The sequence below is a fragment of the Ischnura elegans genome, chromosome 6 (genome assembly GCF_921293095.1).
Source record: "Ischnura elegans chromosome 6, ioIscEleg1.1, whole genome shotgun sequence".
Taxonomy (NCBI): domain Eukaryota; kingdom Metazoa; phylum Arthropoda; class Insecta; order Odonata; family Coenagrionidae; genus Ischnura; species Ischnura elegans.
In genome coordinates this window covers 2,658,169-2,670,485 of record NC_060251.1, presented here as the reverse complement: position 1 = coordinate 2,670,485, position 12,317 = coordinate 2,658,169, and the positions used below count along the sequence as shown (strand labels likewise).

General features: G+C 38.0%; 1 protein-coding gene across 4 annotated transcripts in view; it reads left to right on the top strand.

The window, feature by feature from the left end:
• LOC124160407 (E3 ubiquitin-protein ligase RNF13-like) overlaps window positions 1–12,317 on the top strand; it is a 219,007-nt gene that overhangs the window by 114,976 nt on the left and 91,714 nt on the right. Inside the window, exons 1-3 of one of the 4 annotated variants that reach the window (XM_046536245.1) lie at window positions 7,050–7,146; window positions 7,630–7,825; window positions 8,728–9,007. In XM_046536245.1, coding sequence (XP_046392201.1) covers window positions 8,765–9,007 — 243 coding nt within the window. In that variant the 5' untranslated portion in view covers window positions 7,050–7,146; window positions 7,630–7,825; window positions 8,728–8,764. Of the gene's footprint in view, window positions 1–7,049; window positions 7,147–7,176; window positions 7,256–7,629; window positions 7,826–8,727; window positions 9,008–12,317 lie in introns of those variants that run through there. The other 3 variants (XM_046536247.1, XM_046536246.1, XM_046536248.1) reach the window with 3 other exon arrangements.

The window sequence follows — 12,317 nt, the reverse complement described above, 5'->3', positions numbered from 1 at the left end:
CGCAATCAATGCCTTTCGTTTTCTTTGATGAAGGAAACCACCCTATTATTAACTTACTTTTTAAATTTTATTTTGCGGCTTCTTACTCGTTACATGTATTACCTACTTGATATTGATATGAATTATTTTATCAATAAGTAATAAATATTTTTCTAAAAGTTGGCTTAACGTAGTTTACATGATTTTTTTTATTTCAGAATGCTCAACACATTAATTCTTTTCATAGTTGATTGCGGTGATAGAGATTTTTAGAAATCGGAATCGGCAGAATAAGAAGGATGGGCTTTTTCCATCCAATCAGTCGTAGGCGAATTTAGGGGGGTTAGGGGAAACGCCCCCAACTTCCTGGACGCTTAAAAAATAGACGAGATTCTTAATACAATTATTTATTTTATTTAAAACAATATTTTTTAATATTAAAGTTTTAAATATTTCCATATCAATAAATTTTATAATAATATTGAGAGTACATTTCGTAACTAAATTGTAGCTTGTACTTTTTAATCCAAAATATGAGAAGACCGTTTTCTTGTCAGACCCTGGTACCCCCCTAGAAAAATTCCTGGATCCGTCCTTGCAAAGTCGTCGGTTCCAATAGGATCCTAATAAGGTAGTTTCCTTCAATAAATGAAACGAAAGGCATTGATTGCGTTACCCACCATTAGTGTGTTCATAATTGACAAATTATTTGGTTTTAGAAATCCCAGTTTAGACGAATGGCAATGGTCAATTTTAAACGCATTTGAAAAAGGCCAGATTGGCGACCATGCGATGCCACTCCTCGTGACGTCACAGGGACCTAGTTTCTTTACGAGTATATAGGAGTTTTACATCGTCTGAGATTACCAATGCATGCATGAGGCACAGAGCTCAAGGAAACATGTCTTAATAATCACCTATTAAATTTGCCTATGGTCGGAAAGTTTCCTTCCTATGATAGGGTAATAATAATCCTTAATTAAGCCAGGCGCTATAGCGCTTGGCTTAATTAAGGATTATTATATTAGGTATACCTGCTAGCAGGGTACTCAGCTACCTGCTAGCAGCCTGCATCGTATCAGCGCTCAAGCCTCGCCCCAAGGTCACCTCACATGGCGACAGCTGGAACCAGAAATACGTCAGACGGACTTTTCCCATCATTCCCACTTAGCCGTCGCGTTTTCGCGCGCTTGAAATTTTTCAATTTTCGTTTAATCGCGAAAAATTGATATCGTCATTAAAAAATCTTAAGGAGTGAATGCGTTCTCCAGGAGTAATACTCTTTCGATTTAGGCAATAAAAATATGATAGGAAACCATCCTATTCAGGGCTAATTTTTTTAAGTCAAATATAATTGAATTTATATAAATAAAAACACCGTCTCTTCAAGTGGTAATCTTATCAAGGATTCCCCTTAAATCTGCGAACCACCTAGAACATTCAGCCATTCGGCTCCTTTAGTTTTCTTTACATAAAAATGTGAAGTTAAACAATGCATTATTTAACTTTCCATTTTTCCACACATGTGTTACCTCCACTGCAAAAACGCTCAACAATCGCCCACCGAATCAAATCCGCTCATCTAGTATCCCAAGAATACGAATCCGCTCAGCTGGCAGTGTCCGGAGCATAAATGCCATAAATGCTCACCTCCGAGCTTGGAGAATATGATATGAGCGTTAATGCTTCGGACACTGCCAGCAGAGCGGCTTCGTATTGTTAGTCTACTAGATGAGCGGATTTGATTCGGTGGGCGACTGATGAGCGTTTGTGCAGTGGAGGCAGTGGCGGCTCGTGAGGCAAATGCTAGGGGGGGCGCACTCCACCGGGGGGTCATAATTTTTTAATATTTCGTGTATTTTATTAAGTTTTTACGGCAATCTAGGAATTAAATTCTGTGATGCCATACGTTCCGTTTTTTTCAACAAAAATACCTAGTTTTCCTAATAAAGCTTGATTAATAAATACTAAATGCAGTAGACTCTCGGTCATACGGATCGGCTTAGTCCGGACTCTCGATGATACTGATCAATGATCTTGAAGAATAAAAATATATTTGCTGCGATATTTTGCAAATACAAACGAAAATACGTAACTTTAGGTTTTAGCGCCTACATTCTTCGTGCGGATATGCACGCAATACACTTCTGTTGTTCGTTTTGCAATCAGAATGCGTTATTTGTCAAATCTATTCAACATTTGCAATGATTTAGGTAGCAATGACACTTGTAACACCTGAGGAGGGAGGAGAGTGTCACTGACTTCCACTAGGCAACAAACACTACTAGAATGCGCGCGCTTTGCTATTGCAGATGTAAACTTTGATGGCGGTGTTCGCGTTGCTTCTTGAATACAATATGGTTTAAAATCAACAATTAAACATTTCTCACACATTTTTAACAAAATATGAATTACTCACAGGCCTTTAGTTATATTGCAAAAGTCCATCCTTCTTTCATTTTGTCCAGCAAAGTGATCAATTACACGTTCGTTGAAATCAGCGCTGGACAACAATTTCTTTCTGATTGAACACATGGCAAGGGCACTAGTCTATAAATAAACAAGGGACGACACAAAATAGGGCGACGAAAAATACGACCAAGAAGAACAAGGTGCCTGGACACAGAATAGGGAAGTGCACTAATTTTTTTTTATTGCTGAATTTGAAAGTTTAGCCTAAAAAAGAAACATTAGTATAGTCACTTTTATTTTCTGCATCTGGGGTACGCACTTTAAAACGTTTTGAAAGTCGGAAAATTTCATGTTGCGCTGAAACACAGTGCCTCCATCTTGATTGAGATGTGACGTCACAAGGCAGTAGTCACCAGTGGAGTATCACTGAATTCCGTCGCCTTCTTTAGCGCGGCGAGAGTTTCCGGGAATCGGTGGAGTTTGCTTCCTAAAAATGTCGTCTAGTACCGAAAACATGAATTCAAAATAGAATTATAAATGATTTTTTGTTTCAAATTTCATCTCGACGTCGAAAAAAAAGCCTGGAGAAGATATTCATTCCCGTGCCTTAAGCACAAGCTATACGGAATAAATGGTTCAAGGCTGCTCCTGACTCTTACCTATCGATGATATTCTGTTTTGAAGATCATTTGCGGGTATTGTAAGATCAAATTGATATTTATATTATAATAATTTACTTAATAGGTACCTCAGTCACATCAGAAAGTGTGTTGAGTCAAAATATAGCATCATCCGCGTAGACCTACGTAATTTATAAACTGAAAGTAGTTTGGTTAAAGAATTATGGCGCGACTGTTTTTTTACACGACTGGGCAAAATGCGTACTTTGCCCATGATATGTGCATATATGATAACAAACGTTTTTTGTTAAAGTTAATCTTTATTTGTTGAAATTAGTACATTTATAGGTGATACAGATATAAAGGTACACGGCAGGTCGCGCGGCGTAATTTGTACTCCACTGGTGACGGGTTCATCTTGCTGATCCAAAAAATTAGCTACAATACCTCGAACTTTGAAAACTCGCAATATAGGCAGTCAAAGTACATTGTAAGAATACACGAGACCATTATAGCCCAGAATGTACGTACAATGTCGAAATCCTTGGTTTTCAAAGATTGACGTATTTTATACGCCAGCGCGCCCGGTCCAGGGTTATCAACTTTTATTTCATCCTATTTGTTAATTGAAATTATATTTCAGAATGGTTCTTTTAGCACTGCTACTGAGGTAAACTGGTTGGTACTGAGTACAAGGTACTGAGGCATGTACTGAGTAAGTAAACTCCCTTTGGAGTAATGTGAATTACAAGTGTTCGAGATATATGGCATTTTATATTCGCTTTGTGTTCTTATTAATTATGCCTGTACGCATATTGTTGCTTGCCGCGAGCCTTTAATGGTATGTGCTCTTGCAAGAGTGGTTTTCATTTTTAATGTGGAAGTTGGTCAGTATAAGCAAAGAAAATATTAACATTTTAGCGCACATCAACCCTTGTAGTCATCGTATCTCTGCGTTTGTAATGACACTGCTTAAATACCTAAACGCCATAATGATGATAAAAAAATTGTCTCACGTCAATGATTGCTGCAATTATAATTAATGATAAACTTGATGCCGTATAATCACAATGAAGACAACAAAAAATAATGCCATGACGCAGTCTTGAACCACGGTCCCTCGGGTGAAAGCTATCCTTAGAGTCGTGCACGCTAGCACTACCCCAACCGACCCATTGAGAAGAGGAGGACATTTTGGATTTATATATATAACTTGTAAAAAGTAACGCATGAAAATTAATTAATTACAGCCTAACTAACGCCCTAATTGAAAAAGATGCAGCAAGGTACGCGGTCTACCCTTGTTAGCCTTAACGTCTCGCATTTCTATGGAGCGTTGAACCTGTCCTCCTTATTCAAAAATTCAGTAACCATAAATACATCAAAGTTTGGTAAACCATTTATAAATCGTTGGAATTTTCCTTCTCCCAACCAAGATTATCTTTTCTTGAACCCATCCTGGACAGCGAACCATTGCAACAACCAGCCAGCTCGGAAATAAGGCTAACATCCCATGATTCTAGTTGCGAAGGGCGAACGTTCCGGCCGGCGTGAATACATACGCAACGAATAAGTCTTGCAGCAAACGTCTGAAATAGGTTTATTAGTTTGACTCGGTTCTTACAAAAAAAGTTTTGGCATGATAAACGGCATTGTGTCAAAATATACCCAGCGAAAAATAAATGCCATCATGCACTTATTAAAGATTCAATGTGCTATTCGTACTACTCTTTCCAAACTTGAAGTTGACACGTAAATGAATATTAATATATTACGCAATGATGAAGTCGTTTACTCAAAAGAGAAGCATCCACATATATATTCTGAAGATATTTTATGACAGCAAAAAACGGATACCCTCAAATTCTGTAATTTTTCTATGCAATAATAGTGGTAGAACTAAACGGTGTAGAAGCTGCCTTCTGCTACTGCCTTGTGACGTCACGGCCAATATTCAACATGGACACCCGTTTTCGCGGCCTTTGAATTTTTCCATATTTCAGACGGTCATCTCGAATAAAGTATTCACTATTAGGATTTAAACTGTGGTTTTACGACATTATGTTATTCTGAACTCTAATTTAAAAAATGTGTTTGGTGCATTTGAAACACTAGTGCACTTCCCTATTGGGACAATTTTTCCCTATATTTCCCTTAAAAAACGAGCACTGTTGATTAATTCAAAATTACCTTCTTGAGTGTACACACAGCACTAATATAAGGAACTTCTTAATCGGCAATTACGCACAATTAACTCCTCGAAAATGATGTCTGAACTCATTTCACTCCGTTCTTTCCGAGAGTCTTGCCGTTACTATAAGGACGACTCAAGGGAGATAGAAGTCGTGGTCCACTAATGCTGATTCAGCTGAGGGACGGATTTAAGGTCAGCAAAGGCATTCAAGCAAACAAAGGACGTCACGGACCATCTCCTTGAGTCTAAGATTCATATGTGGTAAACACACGAGACGCCAACGGGTCGCATTTGGAATAACCGTGTCTTCGAAATCATTGCCATGATATAATAGAAAATAAGTTCTAGATCGTAAAAGAAGACGACTCGACTGAGCCACAGATGGGAGCTGTAAGGATTTCCGCACTGATATGAACTCTTCGAGGCCACTTAAATCAGACCCAAGTGGGCATTTTCCGTCAGACAGCTACCGCTCTGCCGCCGAGGAATTAGGTGAACATGAACTAATACAACAAGGATGGCTAGAAAAATGATGAACCTACACACAAAAGGTGCGTTGTACGCGGCACTTCATGACATTAATTGAATGACTCTATTTAAAGTCGCGCTTAACGATTTAAATCATATTTAATCCTTCACCCTATCACGCACGCAACTATTTCTTAAATTATAAATCAGTTGGGAATGTTAACGGATTTTTCCTAATACTGCAGGTCTTTTGATAAATTTATCTGAAAAATAGGTACCGTATTTCTAATCATCGGGAAGATATGAATACATTGTTAAGGCCTAAATATTATAATATTAGTTTCCCCAAGGTTCTTGAAATTCGTAATCATAACAGAATTGTGTCAAATACTCGAGAATAGTTTTCCTTCGTCAATACGGCCTTTAACTAGTTGGATTTTATGTGTTCCGGAATTCAAACACCAAAAAACGCAAGCATAATGGGATAATTTATTTACTGTAGCAATACCTACCAGTAATTAAAAATTTAAATCGTATAACTACACCCAGTACAGTGACCATTCTGATTCCGTAGGTCCCTTTTCTGTGGCAGCACCAAGTAGACGCCAGATTATACGCCCGCCGGCCTGCGCAGCGATGTCAACTCACACGTCGCTCTGCGCATTCTCGGACGACGTCCCAAGACTTCCATAAGACACAACGTTAGACGCGTCATAGCACCAGCGGCCCCCACCACTACCACTCTCCATATAACTGCATGGGGATGGATTGGGACGTTCTGGCCAGCGCCCCACGGCTACAAATACGAACTTCTCGCGCTATTTATTTTCGTGTTTTTCCAACACTTTCGATGTATGGGACTGAAAAAGCGCTTTGATTAATCAGATGAATAATTATAAATTAATGGATATTTATTTTTTTTACTTTTTCAAATATTTGGGAGGGGCGGCGTCCGAGAGTCCTTATGGGCAAACCGCCACTGAGTGGAGGTATCGATATGATTATTCGGAAAATTTGTTTTTCCTCTTTATTTAAATGCACGTTAATTTGCTTACAACTATCTTTGCTAAAATTGGCCATATTTTATAATGAGCAAATTTTCAAAAGGAAAATATGAACTGACTCGCTACTCCGTTGACCAAAAAGTTAGTATAGTTATTTTCGCGAGGAAATAGATATGGTTTCAATCCATCTCTTCATATGGTATTATTTATTTTCGTTCGCTGCTTTTTACGCTATATTATGGTTTATTAGCGGTGGACATACATTATTAATACCAAGGCCCTTATATATATATAAGGGCCTTGATTAATACGCTGGCATCAGCTGATATCACATTGCCATTTGATAGTTTTGGTAGGGTTGGCAGTCATGCTTCCGCTACTCAATTGTCTCAATAACACACCCTCTAGCGGAAGTATAATAAACCAGGATAACGTCGTCAACAAAATCGAGTGTATGTGAGCTCAAGAGGTAATAGTATAGATTTCATACAAACATCTTCTTTTATGTTCTAAACGAAATGGCATTAATTTATTTATGAAAAGGAAGTATCCAATTCCAATGGTGTTGTGTTTGCAGGGTTTGTTTCTGCGTTTATTGCTTGAATCACGTAAATACAGTAAATGCATTTTGTGTCGCTCGCACTAATGTAAACTCATGTAACTTAAAATCAACTTTCTTTGCGCTCTATTTAGCTTATTAATTGCGTTACTTTCAATTAAATTGTTCATTTTAAATGTACAAGTTTCAGGAATCATGGCTTTTTATTGATAATATGTTAGGGAACAGAATTATTTGTTATTATTGGTAGGAAAGACTTATCGTGCACCATTGACATATTGTGTAATGTTGCGTTGAATAAACATTTATTTATGTTGTTGATTTTGTTTTATGCAAGTGTTACCATTTTTTAGAATCATGTTGTTATTTTTGTTATTGTGTTATTGGTTTCAGGTGACGGCATCGCAAACATCTTCTGCCAGTTGACATGCTGTGGGCGCCTTACCCTTTTTTATCAAATCGGTTAAAATTTGAAGTAAACGACGACCGCTTATACAAGAAGAGGCAGATACCCATCTGGACTCCAATGGAAGCGTTTGTCATTTGCCGCACCAGTTTTCTGTGACATCGTCATATTAATTTCAGAGAAGTAATTATAACACTCCGGGAAAAAGTAGTTCATTGCTCTCTATCGCCTCGTCTGTGCTTCCAGATCGTGCTTATGTGATTTATGACAAGCTTATCCGAAATATACGGATTGTAATTGGTATTTGTGCTATTTATGTAAACAATTTTTTAGTTGATATCTTTGAACTTAGGGCAGAATATCACTTAAGTGGTATTTTGGTAAATGTTCTTTTTTAAGTTGAAAGCTGGCTTCCTTTATGTGACAGATCTATTGTACTGTTGGATCCGTTGTAACCAAAAGTACAGTGAGGCTGAAGTTCTAGATATCATTGATTCCCATCATTATTTTTTATCTTAAAGGTTAGTAGTGGAATAGAATTCACCCTGAAGTTGAGGGCATATAATTTTGCAGTTAATGCTTTTGCTATTCCCGTCTTACTTAGCCTACTTTGGGATCTTTGATCCTATCAAGTAGTGTTTCTTAACGAATTGACTGAATGCCTGTTATTTACAGTGATTCTAAATATTCCAACCTTATCTTTTTTTCCTTCTGCGTTCCATGGAAGTATGAGGTCTTACCACTGCTATTGAATACTTTTAGAAAAAAAAATGGTATCAAAGTGAGTTATTTTGTGATTAGTGGATGGGCATTTCTTATTTTTACGAAATGTAATCCTTTCTCTCTTTCAACTGAGCTTACTTCCTTGTAGTTTTAACATCATGTTGTAAATCACCTGTAACTCTTGTTTTCAAATATTTCATGTCCCTTCGGATCCATTTTCATTCAATTCATCACTTCATCATTTCATTCACAAATTCTTTAAGGGGATCATTCTAGAAATATAAGCGCCAACTTAATGCAGTAGGTTGCCATCATGAAGGAAGGGAGCACTATTACAATTGGACTTGCTTCCTTTCTTTCAGTTGTGTTGGGTGTCTGGTGTCCTGAAGGTGGTGGGCAATGGCGCTGCGCCGTGGAGGGGATGGTGCTGGAGGGCATTGTTGCTGCACCATGCGCCCACTCTCACGCCATATCACGGTGCTCTACACCACCATGGTCCTCAGCTTCATACTCATGTTCCATGCTGCACTGGTTGATGCCGATGTGCTCGTCTACCGGAGGGACACTCACCATCCCGAAGGGGTCGAGTTTCCTGACGCGCCGGCACGTTTTGGCGGACAGATTCCAATGGATGGCATCAAGGTAAGTCTGGCATAGGACATACCCTAGCGTTGAAACTTATTATGTACACTGTTACCGTATAAACGTGTGAAAGAGACGTGTGTTTTTTTCAGAAATTGCAGTTGAGAATGTGGGTGTGTCTCGCACAAATTTCATATCTTCCCCCACCCCCTTCCCTGGTTGCAAGTCCAAGGGGATCTGGGGCCGTATTCTGTATATCGTCGGTGCCGCACCGGTCGGTTTCCCTTTCTAGCCCACCGACTGGACATAATTCCGTACCGACAACGGTTTCCATGCCGACGACGGCACTTTCAGCTATTCTGTAAGGTCGTCGGTTTCAAACCAGTCGGTACGGTTCCCCTTCCTTCCCAAACAGGGAAAATCCTAATATATCCGAAGTTAAAGTCATCTAACATGTTACCACCAATGAAAGACGGGTAAAAACAAGTGAAGACTCATTGGCACAGTTTGTTGTCGTCATTCTCAATCTTTTTATTTGCGGAAATTGCAACTTATTGTTAGATTAACCCATTGGCTTAGTATTTTTTGAGCGTTTCCCTTACCGAGGATTACGATTTATTTCAGCCAAATTCTTTAATTGAATAATATTTTTTATCTACGCATATAATGTTGCTATTTACTTGAAAATTTCACTTAACTACAATGAAACAATGTTGAACGTTCTTTAATTTTTTGCTACAAGAATTTTGAATTTACAAAGCAAAATTATTAACAATAGCAAAATTGTAACTTTTTACAACAATTGTTGTAATAATGCAACAAAGAGAAATTTCGAAGGTAAAATTGGAAAAAGTTATAGTGATATGTGTGTTTTTATATATATTTCTTTTTAACAGTGATCAAGTCACTGATAAGGAAACAATCAAACGTTGAATTCATCTCAGGAAATCTGTAAAAAAAAATTTGAGTTATCAGTTCCTTGAGTGAAAGTTGCCATCATACTTTGTTTTTATGCGTATTTAATGTTAAATGTATTTTTCTGGTTGGTAGGTTCTCTGAACAATAATATAAACTAATACTATTTAATGTAAATTTCGTTATCCTCATGGTTTTTTGGTATGAAAATCCTTGAAGCATTCGGGTATTTGAAGAGCAACACAGCACTGCTCACACTCCCACCGACTTTCACTATGTTTCAAACATATAGACAATATCCTGAGGAACTTTCACAAATGTTGTAAAACTTTATCCCAAATCTATCTCTCTTGTTGGGGTTATACTTCTAAAACTAAGTCTGCCGCGAAACTTCATAAGGCTTTCATCGACAGCAAGATTTTGTGAAGGGCAATATATAGACTGAAATATTTTGTTCACGTACTGACTGATGGGAGAAATCTTTCTTAGCCTGTCATTTTCATCGAGAGTTGAATTATCAGTGAAATGCAAAAATTTAGACAGCAATAGAAAGCGTCGATAGGGCTTTACTTTACCGAAGAAAGGAGTTTCAGTGACCACTCGCAGACTCCAATACTTTTGAATTATATTTTTCTTCACCTGTGCCATCAAAACACACAATGCAAAATATGCTCGTAGTTCTTCAGCAGTGGTTGGAAACCATTCGCCCATCAAACTTCTGCGATTCATCGCTGCATTCAAAAAAGTTTCAGCAAATCTGTTAGTCTCTTGGCAGATCAACTCCTAAAAGTCAGGTTGCAAAAAAGTGTTAAAAAAAATCCGGTTCATTGGCATTTTCCGGTAAATGCCGAAGCACTCTCGAGTTCATGCCAGGTGCACCACAAAAATTAAACTTTTTCACGAGGTTATTCCATGTATTCCACATTCAGCTGTCTTCCTTTACTTTTTTTCTTTACTGGTTGACGCTCAACCTCTCTTCTTCACTAGAGTCCTCGCTACCTGTCTCACAGTCAGCGGTTTCATTGTTGCTCTCCCGCTCATCGGACGAATCTTCATCACCACTACTCATACCATTACTCTCAAATAGAGCATTCTCGATATCGGTACTCTCACAGTAATCCATTTTTCTGCTTGCCATTTTCGCAAGGAGCACAAACACCGACGAAATAAAGCCTTTCGTGCTTCCGAACTGACCATCTGAATGCCAAACCCAGGGTTTATATAGCCGTTGAGAAAAGAAGAATGTCTTACAATGTGATTAGTTCTGATAATGTAACGTGAGCAACAAAGGTCTGAGTAAGAAGCAAATTGATAGAAAAAGCGAACGATAACAAAGTAATTGCTTCTCACCAATTTTCAACCCAGAAAAGAAGGTTCTCAAATAACTGCGTATTATATTGCCAGAGACATGAATCCGATATCAAAACACAATTGTGAGCAAGGTATAAAGAAATAAAACACCTTTATAAGGATCAGGTTAGGCACTTGCAGTGGAAGTGAAACACAACACTACGTCAGCATTGATAGTAAACCGATAGGTGATTTTGAAAGGGAGACGGGCCTCTGCGGCCATCTGCGGAGGAAAGAGAGGTTCATAATCCGAAATGAACTGCTCACTTGCAAGGCAATAATACTAAGTGAATCGTGAAATTGATAACTAGACATTACAAAGTAATATCATTACAGCCGTCTGTCAGTCTTGTCATGAACGCACGAAGCAAAATTTCAGTCATTTCAGTGGGTGCGTCTGATTCCACGAAAACGAAGTCGTCTCGTTTATGCGTCCTTCTTATCGTCAGCAGAGATGAATAGACAGTCAAAAACTCGCCTCCGATAAATACTAAAGGTAATTACTTTGAAAACAATTGCATAAACAGTGAATAATAAGTGCCTATGAAAGGCAACGGGAAGGCCTTCATCTGTGAGTAAAGATAACTGGCGGAAAGACGCACCCCTAAAAAATGGCAGTTATACATTTCGAGGTAAAGAGTAAAAATACTGTAAAATGATAGCTGCAAATGCATTTGACCTAAGGAACAATGTTTCTGTGATACTAATGTTAAGATTTCATCCAAATATTTTATTCCGTTAATTAATTAGGCGTGTTGAAAGACAGCGCTGCATTCAACCGGCGAATCGCCGGCTCTTTAGTTTACGGCAAAGTCCCGTAGGCCGGCGAATTGCTGTCTCTTTAAGCCAATGGGTTAAGATAAACGATATTGGATAAGTTGTTAACAATTGTTAACTGCATTAATGCTTATATAATGTGAGTTAGTAATACTGTACCTACAGAATCGAAGGAAACAATATTACAACATCACAATAAAGTTTGTATGTGATGGAGATTGTTGTTGCTGGAATGAATTATTGAAACTATCCTTGAGATCGTTGTTTCTTTTTTCTATATTGGTTCCGAAATTGCTATTTATTCATGATTTGGTAATATAGTTGTCAT